The sequence below is a fragment of the Neodiprion pinetum genome, chromosome 4, assembly GCF_021155775.2.
Source record: "Neodiprion pinetum isolate iyNeoPine1 chromosome 4, iyNeoPine1.2, whole genome shotgun sequence".
Lineage (NCBI taxonomy): Eukaryota > Metazoa > Arthropoda > Insecta > Hymenoptera > Diprionidae > Neodiprion > Neodiprion pinetum.
In genome coordinates this window covers 37,817,330-37,835,894 of record NC_060235.2, presented here as the reverse complement: position 1 = coordinate 37,835,894, position 18,565 = coordinate 37,817,330, and the positions used below count along the sequence as shown (strand labels likewise).

Genomic DNA, 18,565 nt, shown 5'->3' with positions numbered 1-18,565 from the left:
GAACTGCCCTTTCCAGTATCTGCATCCCGTTGGCGTTTAACGAAAATTGACGTGTCATACTTTCATCCCCGTCTGAGGTAATCAAGGCAAGGATTCGTCGAATTAGCGATGCTCCTAACGCGGCAGGGCAATCATTGAGCAAACTCTGGCAGTAATTATGTCAATCCCTGCATTATCCAGTAGCTGTCGAACAGCCTCTCAAGCACAGACAGCCTCGCCTATACCCGCGATTTAATGTATCCTGTTTTAGTGACTCGGGTTTAGGCAAGCCCCAGGGACATGTGGGTAACGACAGCAGCAAGGATTGTTATTGCGTCTTTGATCACGATCAAAGAGGAGCTTCTAAGATGGACCCTCTTCCTTCGCCGTTTACACGGCGTCTAGGTCTGTAGCTTCGGTGGCACGGAGTCGGAATTTGGTTCTCAGGTTGCATCACCTACTTCCTGAGGTTGCCCGAAGTACCGATGTCTTCGGAAGACGTGCCACTTCCATTTGAATGAGGCGCTTTTTTCACCATTCATTCTTCGCTGGTCGTGAGTTGGTTCGAAAATAATGACATTGCGTTTTTCATCTACCGACAAGTTTTTGTTTTTCGCAGATTTCGAAACTCAGGCTAAAGTGGCACGGTTTCTAAGAGGAACAGTGCTTTGCAAAGTCACATTGTACCAGCTAAGTTCTACCTTCAACTTTACGACAACCGGCAGCTGGTTTTCCCGAAGAATGGACCTACGAGCTAACGATTATGTCCTTGTCGTCAATTGATTGTGAGTAAAGTGCGTCTTTTCATGTATATAAAGCAGCAAACGCGAAGAACGAAATTTCCGAAACAGTCGGTATTTGTGGTGTACTCGAGGAGAAAATCGATGTTTGCCTCGTGTAATAATCCGTTTCCACGACATATCGGTACCCTTATAATTGGCTTTAGGTTTTTTAACCGCGAAAACGGATGCATGACAGGGAAAAAATTCAAAGCGAGTCGTCAAAGCGTAAAACGGAACTCTTTATCCGTGCAATATACGAGGAACCGTGGAGTACGAAGCAAGCTTTTCAACTTGTCGAGGAGTGAAATGACAGTTTAACAGACGTCATTCCTACCCGTGACAATAACGTTTCACCCGGTTGGCGTGAAATCTGCCAACTTTTTCGCTTTTTATGCCCACCTCGACAACCGAGAGACGGCGTAATAACGATCCTTGGGTATATTCACTCAGGATTTACGTTACATTTATACCAGGTCGATACCAAATATTCAGCCTAATCGAGACCTCGGAGGAAATGCGCGACGGCCAACGGTTTTCGCTGGATTTACTCAAGAGTCAGGGTGGAGTCTAATCTTCTTGTGGCTTTGATTGAATTATGGTCTGATTGCGGTTAGACGCCAGGTTATATAAGGCTGTACGGAACATACGGGCAGGACGAAAATCTGGAGGAACAAAAACGCGAGAGAATATTCAAGAGTTCGAGAAGTGCAACTCGAGCTACTGATCGAATTAAATTTGATAAAATTACGTAAGAAAGAGACGAAAAAATAAATCGTATATAAAAATGATCGAATATTATAGTATTGAAATCCCGAAACTAACTTTTTGTCAGACGATTTGATTGGAACAGAATTCATTTATGAATAAATCGAGGTATTATTCACTGGAATCAGACAAGCGATCTGGATTTTGCAGCTGAAATGTATGAGTATAATAACGTAATGTTAATGCAATGAGACGATTAAAACTCGGTGTTTAAAATTAGTTATCATCTATAACGGGGGTTTGTTCCTAGCAATATGTAACTAATTTGGCTTTAGGGAAATATTTCTAAACTTTTGGTTCGTCACACTTTGCTCTCTTACACTTCTCTTGAATGAAAATTGTGAACGTTTTTGGCGGTTTTTGTCGTGTGGAAAAAGAATTTTGAAAAATGGTCAAAGACATCAGTGAGCGCGAAGTTGCGGAAGGTTTGCAAAAAGGATGGTCAATAACCTTTGGTTGAAATTAGTTGTCGTTGTTTGGGAGGAAAGTTTGAGCAAAGGGGCGTGTGCAAATGAATCCATATAGGACGCGCAAAGTACATCGAATAGGTACCTTTGGGTCAGGATTCGTGATTGTTTGCTTACCCGGCGAGTAAAGGAGGGGGATGGAAACCGTGGGGGATGTAAATTGAAGTACATGGAAAGGGAGTTACTCAGCCGGGCAAACGCGAATGTCACGTGAAACATTGAAGCCGGTCTTCCTAGGATTGCGTAGCTTTCGCCCCCCACCCTTGGGAGAGACGAACGGATGGGGTGACATTTGGAACAGCCCCAGGGAGACATTTGCTTCTACCTTATACAGCCAACTTGTGCGGTACAAGACTTGCCGGGCTGACCGAGCGAAGTTATAACCGACTCGTGGGGATTTTTTGTTGGACTTAGCGTCGCGGGAATCGACGCTGAAAATCCAAATATACAGACGCCGAGTGAGACGGGAAGTTGATTCGAATCGATTATCGTCAACCGGGTCCGTAAAAGATGTTCAGGGAACAAAGTTTCGGGAAATTGAGAAAACGCTAACGCGCGGTTAGGATAGAAGTTAGGCGAGTTTGTACCATCGGTGATCCCCCCCTCCCTCTTTTCACATCTCTTCTTCTTTTTCTATTTCACGCTCATTCACAGATACTGTGAGAAAGAATAGCGCGAAATGATCTCTGGATCCAATCAGCGTTGAGGGATGAAGTTGACCTACGAAATTGGCTCCGGGCGAATTGTTCGCGGTTATTATACACTCCCCTGATATCAGTAGACTCCGCGCAATCAAGTTCCCTTTCTTTCGCCCCGGCCCTGCTCTACCTCGGATAGCGTTAATTACCATTCTGCATGAAATTGATTTAGCGCGGAAGACATTCGTTAAAGTGAAACTCCAATCTACCGTCTCACCGGTACCCGAAAGCACAGCTTGCGATGTTCCACCCAGCCGTCCGGATACATGTAAGGTTCGTTCGCACGCCTGCACGCCTCTCTCTCTCTCTCTCTCTCTCTCTCTGTATAACCGCGTACCTACCCACTCTCCATGGGCCAGAGTTGACAGAAGCGACGACGTTCTCATAATGAAATTCTACCGTAACAGCTGCAGGCGCTTCGCCGAGATCTTTCCGCCGGTTGCATTATAAACGCATTTCACCGCCTCGTTTCTTCTTTGCACTGCGTACCTACTTTCTTTTGCAGAATCGTGCCAATTACCTGTTTTTTTTTTTTTTTTTTTTTTTTTTTTTTAAGCGGGGGTTTTTTTATTCACACTTCCAACCAAGCGCTACATAATTATCCTCTATACAAGGTCTTGGTAAAAATTTCAACAGTCGTAACTTACGCTCCTTTTCAACATCAAAATCCAAGACCATGCATCACGGACATTTTTATCCAGATATCCGGTAAGTAAAATTTTCACTTACACACGCATTAATTATTAGAGAAAGGGATCAGTGAAATTTCGAGATATTTTCAAGACTGCGCTTTGGATGGAATTATTTTCAATTTTCTTAGCACATCTTATTGCTCGGAGAGAAACTGCGACGAGAATAGGACGAAACTTGAAAATAGAACCTAAGCGAAGCGGGTTTGCGGTTTTTAGAAACTCGAGGATTGAAAAACGGCTGCAGTACGTTGACGGGGTAAGAATGCGAAAGAAACTGAGAAGGTAGAAGAAATGGGAAAACCATTAACACGGCATCCTTTGTGTCGGTCGCGTCTGGCGACGGTAAGATCCTTTTGACGAAGGGTAACGCGTGCTTCTATTTTCCGGCTAACCCTCCGACTCTGTGGACCAGTCGAGCTTTTCAACGCTAGGTCAAAGATTACGCCCCCGAAGTTCGTCCGGTAAGCCCTGAAGGCGTTCTGATTAATTTACCGCGGATGCAAAGCACGTCGGACGCATAAATTGTTTACGAAGCATTCCCGGTCGCTGACGATATTTGCAAAGGATTGAATCGTTTTTACTATACACACACACAGAGGCTTACACCGAGAAGGCTTACACACGGATTTTGAAACCATGTTAGGAATAATATTTGCCGAACGCAAGACGCTCTCTTCATATTTCTCCTATTTCCATCTGCATTTACGGGGAAAGTACTCGAGGTGTATTTATGAACCGATCCTCTTCATTCTGCGATGTCTTGTAGTACCAACCAAAAAAAAAAAACGCTCTGACTTACGTCGTTGTCGAGAAATCGTAAAAAAAAACCGATCTCTGCTGGTAATTTTTAGGGGTATCTTTCATCCATTCAATTTTCGAATTGGTACTAAGAAAAAAAAGTTTTAAATTTCAACAATTTTGAAACAATTCAAATTTACACGAGGAATGAATTTTCGAAGATTTTCATCGCTTGAATGAAGCCAAGCGAATTTGTTTCTTTGCCTCAGACAGTAATTAATTCAATATTCTTCTCTATCATTCGTTTCATCTTGTTATCATTTCACATTGTATCGTAGCTTTTATAATTGCTTTGAACCGGCTAGCTATGCGTCAGGGCTACGTGATAAATGGGTGCCTAATTGCAAGGAATAATGATCACAGAAATTACTCCTGTAGTTAGTGTTGAACAATATGGACACGAAGAGTTGCGAAAACGAACGAGTATAGTTTTATGCTTGGCCTCGTTTGCGGCGAAAACTTTTCCCCACAAATAACCAAGTTCGGTTCGACATTACGTACAGGTGGAATAATTGATTTCGGCGATAAAACCGGCCGGAAAAAGCTCCAAGCTCTGAGCTCAGTACACGATATTGATTCGCAGGGCCTTCATCGATAAATTGGGCAAATACATTTATACGTACATGTGTACCCATGGCATTAATTCTCGGGAAATTGTAAATACCGATAATTTAAGTGATAGGTCGAATCAGGTATATTGCAGCAATTCTGACAATCAAGGATAATAATTGGAACGCGCGGGTTTTTTTTTCCGCTGTGATTTATTCATCGCATTAAAAATCAGCTCCTCATCGGCACCCTTCGGCGATCGCTCAAATGTCAAAATCAACATCGATGCTAAAAACGAACGCGATAATCAGGCGATATTCCGTACATGTGGCAAAACGAAATACGCCGGGGATCCGAAAGGTGAAAAAATGTCAAGGAGAAGGAGGAACGGAATAATTTGTGCCGAAGACGATTTTCACGGGTCAAAAAAAAAATCCTCGGACAAGAATAACGAAGCGTGATTAATAATTTTCCATCAAGATTCGTAACGTGGAGTGTCGAGTCAAAAAAGTATAAAAGTTAATTCGACGAAATTACGTCGGGAATTTCTGGACGTGCCGAATCATTATTTTTCACGATGCGAAATCTTCGGGTTATTATCCTTGAGGTAAGAGAGGAATCCTGCAGGGAACGAAGGATCCTATCGCCTTCCCCATTACCGCGGGTGAGGTGAGGACCGGAAATGTATCGTTTCCTATCACCTATACGGGAACGGAACAACGCAACATTCTCTCTTTCGAGTTGTACTAACACCTCGTAACACGCGGCCAAATCCAACCTTTCGCCGAGTCTGATCGTAACGTTTTTTTTACCGCTGCCGAATCCGCTCACTTCGTACTTACACGGCTTTCGTATATTCGCGGAACGTTATCTGTTGTAGGTACGCGATAAAGGTGACAAATCGACGCGCGCGGTGAGACAAACTTTATTTCTTCTCTTTTCGCGGTGTGTACAACGAAAAAAGAAGCTGAAGAAAAAGAAGAAGAAGAAGAACAACGAAAACAACACGCGAAAGAGTGCGTAATTAATCAACGCGGAAGGATAAATTTTTATTGTTTTTTTCTTTTTGTCACCGGATTTCTCGCGAGATATTTTTTCTATACATTTTTATCGTAAACGCGATTAAAAGCGAAACGGAAGAATATTTCTGATTCGTATTTATGTGTAGATTATATCATGTAAACCGATTGGGACGAGCATTTGAGACGTCTGCCTATTTAGCAATATCGTTGTGACGTGACAGCGGAAAGCTCGATGCGTAAATTCGAAACGACGACCGAGCCTTGATTTATTCACGCTGCAGGATGAAATTGGATCGTTGTCAAAGATAATTATGACTCGGTGGAATGGAAACGAGGAACGGGGCAAAATTGAACAACAATTAACGGCGGGAAAAGGAGGAAGGAAAAATAAAAACGAGGAAAGGAGAAAACGCTCTTTGAATCGTGAAAAAAGAATCCATGTGTTTTTACTCTGGCCTGAACGAAAAAAAAAGAAAAACATATTTCATTGAATATTCGCGCGAGAGCTTTTCCGGAACCAGGTAAAATAAAAATGGTTTCACCGTCTCACGTATTCTTATAACTTAGACTTATCGTAACAAGGTTGGATCAGTTTCGGATAGAGGAGAGAATGGCAAGACATTCCGAAACCGAACAGGACACGCCAGGATTTTCGAGTTCTATGGTACATATTCCGCAGAGGCATGAGGGGCTTTTTTCTTAAGAATGTAAGGAACGCCCTGAGAAGACGAAGTCAGACTCGTCTCCGATTTCACCTGGTATCATCTCAGACAGAGTCTGCGTTCACAATTCAAGGTACTCGAAGAGTCCTTTCATCGAGGATTACGCCTGCGGGATTTTTTTTAAAGGCTCAGGGTTTCGCGTAAAATTTTTACTCGTTGCAGAGAAAATTTCCGCCCTTAGCTAAGTACTCTCGAGATTTTCAAGAGATGTTAAAAATCTCCACCGTACCATCTCATTTCGAGATGTGAAAAAAGGATTGCTCTATCGAATTTCAAAGCGTAACCCTTCCCGATCAGATTTCAAAGAGAATCGAAACTCTTGGGAGTTTCCAAAATCTGGGCTCGGCTTTCTCAGCCTGCAAACCTTATCACGTTTTAGCCTCGTCCCGCAACCGAGCGACCATTTATCAAAGGAAATAGTAAATTTACAAGGTCAGAGAAAGATTTTAAATCCCAGGAACTCGAATGACTCGAATTTTCTTGACAAAAAAAAAAAACGAGGCGCCTGGTGAATAAAAAGCTGGAATCGTTGAGGATCCTTTGAAATTATACACGACAAGGTTGAAGAAATCATAAAAACCGTAAACCTCGAATGGTTTCATGTGATTTCATCTAAATTCTCCCGAGTTCCGTCTGATCGTGTCCTTTCGTTGATTTCCGTATCGATTTCCAATGATATCTTGCAATTCAGTCCTATCCGAAAATCGTTGAGAATCAGGTTTGCGGTTTGCAATCAGTGCAAGTTACACGAAAGGATGGAAATCGATAAAAATCAGTGAAAAGCGACGTTAACGATTCGGAATAACTTATTCGATTTCCAAGCTGCCTCCGTCTTTCCGAAACGTCAGCAGCTGATCGACGCAACTTGAGATGATAAGACCGGATGTACGTCGTCGGTACTTTAAGTGAGAGGATGAAGATAGGCGACAGGACCTTCCTAGTTTAACTTTGCGTTTGTTTAGGCGATTATCCCGAAATCCCTTCGCCGGCCTCGAGCATCGTCGAAGTGTTCTCGGCATTCCGTGATGATCCGGTTGACGAATATCCGTCACCCGGCAGTCGTGTCGTTTGCCAGGGGATTTGATATTCGAGGAACGTCGAGTTGGCGATGCTGCACGCGAGACGGGACGATCTATGAAAATATTTTCAACGTGATGAATGTGGGATGCGAGAATTTCATCTCGCCGTTTAGCCGTCCGTGTCCTTCCGTCGAATAAATTCACGACTATACCTACACTGTGTCCCGGGTAATATCGGCTAACAAACGGCTCATAAATTCACCCTCGAAAACTCTGCACAAATTACCGTATTTCGCACTCAACTGCAGGGGAGGTGAAAATCGAACCGAAGACACTTCCGTTCTCGATGTCACGCTGCCGATAATATTCAAAATTCCAAAAATACACTACCCGATTTTCTCCTCCGATTGCCTCATTAGAATTGAATATTCTATTTAAAGCTTTCAATCGTCTTTTAAGCTAGTAATGAATTTTGGAATATTAATGCACGATTGAAAAGAGAGAGAAAAAAAAACTTCCGTCGATCTGAAGTATTTTTTTTCATACACTGAGAAAAAATTTCAGTTGTTACAGTAACTAGAAAGATTCAGTAAGACAGGTATCGTTGAAAAAACTGTTTGAATATTGTTGGAATTGCGAAAAACGAGGTACGCGTAAACATTTTGCGCTATCGTCGATCCTTTTTTGGTTATTGAAACGCAAAATCAGTTTCTTCGGTTTACTCTGCTTTTTTAGTTAAATAAGGCTTTAACGTCAATTTATCGTTGCACAAGCGTTAAATTTTCGCAACAGCGATCGTAACGAGAAAGAACAGAAACGGATACTAGACTTTCCGGTAACAGCTATAAAACTAATTTTCATTTTATACCTGGAACTATATTTTTCGATTGTGGTAAGAAATTAAAGTATAAGTTAAGGACTGAGGGTAACCGGAACTGAAAATTTCTTATATTTTACTCTTCCACTGCGCACTTTCCGGATAATTAACAAGGAAAACAAATCAACGGAATCGACGGACAGCCGAGTTTGTTCCGACGAATTTTAGGGCACCTTCGTCGTGGTTCGCAGAGTTTCTCGTTACACTTTCGTCTGGGAGAGAAACAGAGCGGTTCTGTCATAGGCATAGAAGTAAAGTACAGGCAATTAACGCATCTCTCCGACAGGAATTCGACCGAGGTCAGACCTTCCCCTTTTTAATTTCCACGACCGACCTACTTTACAGGTTATACCGATATTATTATTCCCCTTCTCTAATTCCGACGAATCATCGCGGACCCCTAAATAAAAAAGGTGAGTTCAATAAAATCTGCTATCTTCCGCGCATCGAAAATGTTTAACAATAAGTCCACGTTTCTGAAACGCGAAAACGGGCTCACCAGTCCTATTCTATACACAATTCTGAACAAAAACATTAGAACAGGTTTTCGTTTGACGCAGAAATAAAGAAATGGTACGGATTCTACAAAATCGCGATACACTGAGAGAAATTTTTATTTCCAAAATTATAGTTCTAGGTAGAAAATGAAAATTAGTTTTCTAGCCGTTACCGGAAAGTCTAGTATCCGTTGCTATTCTTTCTCATTACGATCACTGTTGCTATATTTTCTTGCAACTGTTGCGAAAATTCAATGCTTGTGCGACGATAAATTGACGTTGAAGCCTTGTTTAACTAAAAAAGTAGAGTAAACCTCAGACATTGATTTAGCGTTGCAATAACCAAAAAAGGATCGACAATAGCGCAAAATAGTTGGGCGTACCTCGTTTTTTCTAATTCCAACGATATTCAAAACAGTTTTTTTAAAGGATACCTGTTTTACTGAATTTTTCTAGTTACCGTAACAAATGAAATTTTTCTCAGTGTAGCAAATTCGTAGAGTCCGTGCCATTTCTTTATTTCAGCCTGAAATAAAAACGCATTGGAGTGTTTTTCTTCAGAAATGTGAATATAGAATGGGGCTGTCAAGCCCTTTTTGCGTTTGAGATACGTAGACTTAGCTATTTGGAGATATATATATATATATATATATATATATATATATGCAGGTACGTCAACGTTGAAACTGACCAGGGCACCCGGAGCCTTCTCTTAAGAATAGAAAGACACGCGTTGTGGATTATTTCAGTGGAACAAAAAACAAAAAAAAGAAATCAGTTTCTCTCTCAGAGTTGAAAAGTAATCGCGATGACGGAAATGAAAGCTTTCAAACTTCGTGAAACTCGTTTCAGCTGTCGGTTTTCACCGACAGAATTAAGTTCGGGGAGAGAAGCCGTTTAAGTAACTAAAATTCTAGTGAAAAAATGGAGAATATTTATTTTGTTTTGTTTTTCTTTTTTTACTTCAGAAAAGATCGCCCACAATCGAGCGTAATTTATTGTAATTCGAAAATCGCGACGCACGTCTTTGACTTTGAGAGTTGAAAACTTGTCCTTCGAATTCGACGCCGGCGATGCGACGAAGCGCGGAATTCTCACGCTCCTGGTATGTGTGCATGCACGTCCCTGTAGGTGCGTCGGCATGTCTGGCAGTCAGACGTGTCGGTCTCTCTGTCCACTTCCGAATGAACATGCGCACGATGAACTTGGGGAAACGCGATACAGGCTTCAGTAGCGCGTCGCACGCCAACCGCACAGCCGACACTCGCGGCTTTTCATTCCGATTCGTCGATGCGCTCGAGGTTTAAGGAAAATTTTTCCACCAACGTCTGAGAAAACGGTCGCGTTCGCGGGAATTTTACAAATTAAGAAAAAAAAAAAATACACGAAGCGGGAAAATTACGCGAGAATTAAATTTTACTTCATTTTCGTCGCGTCTTAATTGCGGTAGATTGTAAATAACATCTTGGTCAAATCTCGTAGTAACAAAGTTTATTTTTTTTTTTTTCTTTTTTCACTTCTCACAATTTTCCTAGATTCCACGATAATAACAGGTTCAATTTTTGAAAAGTAACGGATCTTATGCGAAAACGTGCTGATAATTGTTTAACCGACACGTGCAGAGGGCGGGGAAAAATTGCCAATTTTTTGAATAAAAAGTATCGCGAGAGGTGCGAACTTTCTTTTAGGGTGAAAATTTCTTTCGTTTTATGTTCTTGAAGTTCGACCGTCGGCTCTCGATCTAATTCGCATGGTAAGCGACCTGAACTCTTGCATTATAATAAAGCTTAATTAATCGCTTCGTTGAGAAAATAAATTTCAACTATTTGCAGAAATGTTCCTATTTTTTCCACTACCTCCTCTCGTTTCCTCATAATTCCTCGATAAAAACTCACCTCGCGTACAATTGTACAATTGGAATTCCGCACGTGCCTCGATGTACCTTGCATGCAATTTTTTTTTTTTCCCCCGACGCGAAGCGAGTGCTCTAATCGCACCCATTCCGGGTATCGGGATTGAATTTCCTGTTCTAGTATCGCCTAATACTGATCCGAATTGTCCTTCGAATGGAATTCGAATTCGAATTTTCCTCCCGAGACGACCCGTTTGATCGACTAGCCGCGTAGCAGCCAATTTCAATGCCCGATACTCGTATTTACAAGAAGATCACGCATAATTTGTGAACAGAAATCACAACATCGTTGTAAAATAAAGAAGTAAACAAATGAGCAAAGACGGTGTTAATGAGTTTGAAAATTTCAAAGATTTTTTTATCATTTTCCGCTACACTCTCACCGCCAATTTTCGTATTTGACAGATGTACGTATACGTGTAACTGAGAGAGAAATAAAAAACGAAAAGCAAAAAGGAGAAACAGACTTTTTATGCATCCCAGGGTCGTAAAACTGGCGACGGGAAGAAATATTGGAAAAGTTTTTCGGGGGCTGCTTCCGATAATTAAAACTGTGTAACTTCCATATCGTAACTTTTGGCTTGGTAATTAAACAACCGAGTGGTTAATTGGCGGTGCGAAGAAGCGGAAGGAAAGGTAAGGAAAGGTAAGGACAAGAAATAAAGAGGAAATATTCGTTAAAACGTGCAAGGCAAAAACAGACTCGGCTGGTGAACGGAAATTGCAAGATTTGAAAATAAAACAAGGAAAAAAAAAAACATTAGAAAAAATCTCCCTCAGAGCCGGAGAAAAGGAGCTCGTAATAAAAATGCGAGAAGGTTCAATTTCGTTGCGTTACGTTAATACGGTTCGTTCGAAGAAAAACAAGGGGAAAAGGAACGAGAGGAGGATGAACAAAACAACTTTTGTTTGTTTTCTCTGTTTGATTGCAAGAGGAAAAAACGACGAGAAAAATGTATAATTGCTTTTGAATTTTGTGAGGTATTTTTTCAACTCTGCGGATAAATATAATATCATATAGCGTTATATCCTGCGATGTTCTATGAATTTTCGTTTCGCGTTATACGCCTTCCACCCGAGTTACATACATTATGTATAGTCGACGGAGTTTGGAGCAGAAAACGAAAGAAAAAGTCAGTAGTCTGTCGGGATATTTTATCCTAAAAAGATTTTTCGCCTTCTTTTTACCTTCCCTTATTATTTCAGGGGTTGATTTTTTTTTTTTTTTTTTTCCGAAGATGTGGCTGGAGGGATGAAAAAAGGAAAGAAAGAAGGAAAGAAAAAGATAAGTTTAAGTAAAACATTGCGGAAGTAAAACGACCGTTGTTGTGTTATATTCAGTTCGCGAAAGTCAATAAAATTATACCCTCGCAAAACAGACGTTGTAACGGAATTGCGCGAAGTAATCCCTTCGCGATGGGTTCCCTGATACTTTTTAAAACCGGCGCGAAATAATCTACGCATCGATTAATCGGTTCCAAAAAAAAAAAAAAAAAAAATAATCGAACACGACTCGATTGACTCGGTAAAAATTAATCGATTGTTTCGTATTTTTTTCTGAAACGCTGCATTTCAAACCAACATTTCGTAAATAGTACGCGCGTAGTCTTAATAGCGGAAAAGTTTTTTCATAATTTATGGCGAAAATATTCATTTATCTTTCACTTATTGTTAGAAAATAGGAATCTTAGTATTTCGTCGTTCGTGGGAGTAAAATAAAAAGCCGATTATGAGGTAAAATAATCGAGGCGTTCGATTAATCGGGCAAATAATGATCGAAAATCGATTAGTTTTGGTAATTGTTAGCGAAAAGCGAACGGTCCTAGTACGTATGTATGTATATATAATATGTACGTATGTTATAATGGGAGCCGGAGTAATCTCGACGCTGTAATATCGAACTTGACAAAGAAACCCTTTCACAATGCCCTGCAACTCCCGATCCGGTCACATCAATACGATATTTCCGCGCCGCGCGTTCCGATAATCTTTATCATCGCAAAGATAACCAACCCTTTTCCTCACCCCCCCCCCCCCCCCCCCCCAATTTTTCCTACACGTCACGCAACGTTCGACGAAGGAGCAATCGAATCTATTGGCAATATTTCTCGGCCGCTCGATCCCCCTTCCAAAAGCTATATCTAGAGGTATATAGGTACCACCTGTGCTCCTTTTCCTTCGATTGGGGCCTTTTATCCAGTTCCCGAAACGTCCTGCACCGGCTATTCATAGCATTGTAGTATAGAGAGAGAGAGAGAGAGAGAGAGAGAGAGAGAGAGAGAGAGAGAGAGAGAGAGAGAGAGAGAGAGAGAGAGAGAGAGAGAGAGAGAGAGAGAGAGAGAGAGAGAGAGAGAGAGAGAGAGAGAGAGAGAGAGAGAGAGAGAGAGAGAGAGAGAGAGAGAGAGAGAGAATGATTTATTACAATTCCAGGCATATTTATTATATCTTTAGAGAATTTAATATCGTTCAATTATTGCTTCGAGATGCATTTACACCGTCAATTTGGGATCGACCATTTATTTCAGGTCCAGGGTGTGAAAATTTCGAAAGATCGGAAAATTAAAGAATCACAATGACGAGTTTTCAAAGACGCGAATATCTGTAGAATCTTGTAAATTTACAAAGTGGATGAACGCGGTGAAAACATTGAAGCCCCGATGTTGAATCATTTTTAGTCTGCTATATTTTCACTCGTTCCAATGATTCTGTACATTGCGATGCTTTCTATATTCTGGCCGTTCTAAGTTTCAAAAATTCGATACTGCGGTACACTTGTTTTTCCAATCTTTATACACTCTTTCCACCACACGCGAAATCCCTAAAAACGGAGCACTTCGAAACGTGTCCTTATAAATACTCGTTACCCGCCAATTTTCTCGATCATTTAAATTTCAGATGACGAATTGAAGCCGATCAATTTACACGAGATGGAGACTCTTTACACGGGCGTTGTGCACGGCTTCCCTCAGGCGAAGGGATTGGCGGGGGGAGGAATTTCCGGGGGGATTGGAGGCGCCCTGGACCAAGACGGAGCCCTCAGCCTGATCGTGGTTTTGGGAGGAAGTCTCTCCCTTGTGGCGCTGGTCTTCGCGTTTATCACTTACAGGTAGGAAATCGTCCGATATTCAATTCGATATATCCTCGGACCTCGTTCCGGCGATCTTCTTGACTCACTCGAATTTACGTCCAAGTAGATAATTCAACTAAGCTTGCGCTGTTTCATTGGGCCTGAAAATAAGGACCGTTTTTAACGACGAATGGATCGTGTACACCGAGAGAAATTTTTAGTTCCGGTTACCGCTCAGTCCTTGACCATTTTCATTTTTTACCAAGATCGAAAAATATAGTTCTAAGTAGAAAATGAAAATTAGTTTTCTAGCTGTTACCGGAAAGTCTGGTATCCGTTACCGTTCTTTCTCATTACGATCACTCTCGCTATATTTTTTTGTAACTGTTGCGAAAATTTAACGCTTGTGCGACGACAAATTGACGTTAAAGCCTTGTTTAACTAAAAAAGCAGAGTAAGCCTCAGAAACTGATTTTGCGTTGCGATTACCAAAAAAGGATCGACGATAGCGCAAAATGTTTAGGCGCACCTCGTTTTTCGTAATTCCAACAATATTTAAACAGTTTTTTTCAACGATACCTGTTTTACTGAATTTCACTCACTGTAATCGTCCTTATCAAAAACATCTGCCACATCGGTCGAGAGAATTGTATTCAATTCACGCAGGCGGCTGTTAATTTTTAAATCCAAAATAGCAAATTATACCTGTAAGATAAAACGTGTGTTTGAAAGAGTTGCACGGAGTAGCCGAATCATTATCACAATTTCTCTGGTCGGTGCAAGTAGAAAATAACGGCCGGATTATTTATCCGTGGGATTTAGCGGGGCAAAAAGTTGCTTGTGTGTGACAGCTTACACGTACGCCTAATACGTATTTACATGCTTATAATGCACTTTGGACCAAGCTTTGAGGATATTTTTACAAGAGAAGATGACGTAAACGAAAATCGTCGCCTCCAAGATTGAGAAAAGAAAATGTCCATCGATCCAATGGCCGATTTATACGCAGGAGCTTCTCGTATGGAGTTTCTTCTATTTCTTTTTCATTCGAGTGCGGAAAGCACATCTGTATACATATGTAGATAGGTAGATAAGTGAGCGACGAAATTGCGACGTTTCTTCGTACGGCTGGACCTTATTCTTTGCTGTACGTATGGCATCTATCTAGGCACATATATATGTACATATGTATACATTATACATAGATGAAAAATTCAAAATAATGGAAGAGAATAAAAGTAAAGTGAGAGGAGGAGAGCTAAAAGCGAGCGCGTAGGTATTGTTGAACCGTTTTTGCTAAACGACAGCTGCTGACTCGTTGAAATCCAGGTGCTCAGACAAAATACGTTTTGAAAGCCCGAGCAGCGAAATGAAGAGAGGAATAGAAGTAGATAGTAAAAAAAGAAAAAAAAAAAAAAAAACACGTTCTCTTTCATCCGTAAATTCCGTTTCACATTCTATCACGCTGCTGTGAGAATGGATTGCCCTGTGTCTACAATGGCATAAATATCATCCGTATACGATAAATGTTACCTTACGATATACGAATTTGAAGGATTAAATTCTTGCACCTCTGCACGCAGGATTTTCCGCCCCTGTTTCCCAGCAATTTACAGAAAAAGCTTTCGGCCCGGTTGTTCGTTGGGATAACGAATGAAGAAGACTCGTGCCTTAACTTTGAGTTTGCTTCGAGGAATCGACGTTTGCAACAAGCGTGATTCGTTTAACAAATTGGTCGACGGCAGGGTGCCTCGACGGTTCGTTTTTGGAATAGGTAAGCTAAGCTGTAAGCACAGAGCGGTTCGTCACTTCAGAAGCTCCCGCCGCAGGTTAACAAAGGCCTTTGTATACGGCAACCGAAATCGAGAATCACGGCGCCCGCACACGTAAACGAAATTCCATTAATACGACTTTTATTTCTGTACTTAGTTAGAAGCTTCTCCTCGCTCGTTTCTCCTCTTGTACACCTCCTGTTTCCGTAACGGACGAAACGAAGAATCACGAAGAAGAAGAATAAAAAGAAAAGGAAAAGGAAAACGACTTCTTGCAAGCGCGAAGGGAACCAATTTTCTCCCGTCTCGTAATTAGCGAGTATTTAACTCTGTTTCTTTTTTTTTTTCTTTCTCTCTTTTCCTCTTCCCTTTCTTTGCCCCTCGATACGATCTCAGATCGCTTTTATTTCCCGCGGTCGGTGTAATAGGCCGAGGATCTGCTCCGGGATTTCTCTCGCTGGCGTTCATTCTCCGAGAGACTATGCAAAAAACGGAGCTATTCTGCGTCGGTGTTTTCGGCGTCGTATCACGTGTTATTCCGGAAAATCTTCGCCGTTCTAGAGAAGTTAGAGAGAGAGAGAGAGAGAGAGAGAGAGAGAGAGAGAGAGATTTTGAATTGCCCGATCATCGCGTTTCTTCAATAAAAATTATCGCATTTATATTGAAAGTAAAATTTTCCGAATACACTCTGTATCTTTTCAATATTCATACAAATTTAATTCTCATCTCATCTTCATCGTATACTTTACAAAATTTGAGCTTACATTCCGAAGCGACTAACTTCTTCGAACAAAGCGAGAGAGAGAGAGAGAAAAAAAAATAAGAAACCGTTTATTTTTTAACCCTTCGCATGCGCACGGAAAACGATGAAAATGTCGAAACGGACGTTTCGTTTTTTATTTATATTTTTTTTTTTTTTCTTTATTTGTTGCAGATCTTGAGGACTCGCATTGAAACGAATTTCACGATCGGAAAAGATCAGAATTCCAACTCAATGTCGGGGGTCCGATTCGAAAAGATGATAAAATTGATCAGGGCGAGGTCTATAAGGGCCCGAGAATTAAAGGATTTTCATACCTATCTGCAGCCCGTTAGAAATTTCGACTCTACATTAAAAAAGAACTCGACGAAAGTTAACGGATCCGTTAATACGTGTACACATTTACCCTGGACGTTTCGTTCCTGATACCTGAGCAAGCAATTTCTGGCAATAACCCGGGGTTATATCGGTGAAATTTTTACTCCCGCATGGTAATTAATTATCTGCTCGGGCGGTTTTCTTGCACATATATATATATATATATATATATATATATATATATGTATATGTATGTATGTAGTATGTTTAACCAAAAAAATATTCCAGACGTAGATCCGCGAGCGGGGATAATTTTCGGGGTGAATTACGCCGTTCGTTATTGCTTAGTTTTTTTGTTTCTCTTTTTTCTTTTTTTTTTTGTTTTTTTTTTTTTTTACCTCTTTTACGGGAAATTAACCCAGGCGCCGGGCTGCTGCGGCTGTATACGTATATTAAATCCTGAGGGCGCCGAGTGACGCGCCAGGAGATCATGATTACGGGGTGATGATATGTGAATTGAATTCCGGGAACATTAACCGCGTCTTTTCATCCCCCAGACGCGCTGGATGTGGGAGGTATAAGGTAGATTTGAAAAAACTGACGCATGTACCTCATCGCGGTCCGGGGCTCATACATCATGCGCGTTTCCCATTCAAACGATCGGCATCCCCGTGACTGTTATAAAACCGGCTTTGTTCACGCGGCGCTCGGGAAACCGCGAAAAGGATGAAAGGAAGAGAAGGAGAATGTAAAAAAAATTTCTACTCCGTTGTAAATTACCGCGCGTGTGATATATAACCGTCGAATATAAGGATCGGGCGTGAAATATGATCGAAGTTATCATCGCCGATCTTAACATTCTCACTATTATACGGCACAGATCGCTCGTCTGTGTACCTTCGGAGTTTCAACTCCCGTTCGCGGATGATCGATCGCTTCGGTTCTTGCTTCGGGCATTTGATCATTTTCGCACGAGTCTCGGATGAAAATTCCACGGAGAAACAAAAATAAGACGGAAAAACGGTTTTTTCGCGATATTTTCTCATCGTCATGGAAAAGGAAGAGTCTGTCCGACAAACTTCCGCGATTATCTCGGTGACGGCGGAGTTAAAAATCTGATACTGACGGTACTTTGCGGAGGAATGAAAAAGTTTTGAGAAAAGCTCGAAAAAAAAAAAAAATCCTAAAATATAAAACATTGATAAATTTTGGAAAAAAAAAAATTGACATGTAAACTGGGAGAAGAAATGGTAACAGATGCGGCTCGCCAGAGCCGAAGGACTTCTTAAAAAATTGAAAGACTTACTTCCAAGTCGCAAAACCGATTTACCCAATATCTCGCTTAATTAACGCCTTATATACCAGAATACATATAATCCGCATATATTTATTGAAACAATTGAAACAGGTCACGTTTATACCACATACATATATATCTAACAATAAGTTTGACTAACAATAAGCGAAGGCGGGGATAGAAATATTCAGAGATTCCACCGCCTTCGATTCCACATTACACATTTGTATCGTTTGCATTTCAAAACCCGGGAAAGGATAATCGGCCAATCATGTGTTATTAATATGCCGGGTTTCTTACAAACGATGCTTGCTTATCGATATCTCATTTCACCAAATACTGCGGTGGAAAAATCAAAGTGTTGTCTTACATACCAACGTAAATATATATATATATATATATATACATTTAATACATATTTTTCTAAAACAAAATTGATTTATAACAATAAATTATACCGAGGAATTCACCCTGTTTAATTGACTGTAAATTTTTCTCCAGACACGACAGCGAATTTCGCACAATTTCTGTATTATAAAAGCCCCGATGTACGGATTTTCTTAACAATACGC

The 18,565-nt window shown here is 40.9% G+C and overlaps 1 protein-coding gene and 1 long non-coding RNA gene across 2 annotated transcripts in view; one reads left to right on the top strand and one right to left on the bottom strand.

The window, feature by feature from the left end:
* Positions 1-18,565, bottom strand: part of LOC138190915 (uncharacterized) — a 116,855-nt gene that overhangs the window by 23,625 nt on the left and 74,665 nt on the right. The gene's annotated exons all lie outside the window — the stretch shown is intronic.
* The window catches only part of LOC124217837 (cadherin EGF LAG seven-pass G-type receptor 1), an 80,103-nt gene continuing 71,652 nt past the window's right edge, over positions 10,115-18,565 (top strand). Inside the window, exons 1-2 of the mRNA XM_046623939.2 lie at positions 10,115-10,620; positions 13,675-13,885. Of these exons, the coding sequence (XP_046479895.1) occupies positions 13,707-13,885 (179 nt within the window). The 5' untranslated portion in view covers positions 10,115-10,620; positions 13,675-13,706. The remainder of the gene's footprint in view (positions 10,621-13,674; positions 13,886-18,565) is intronic.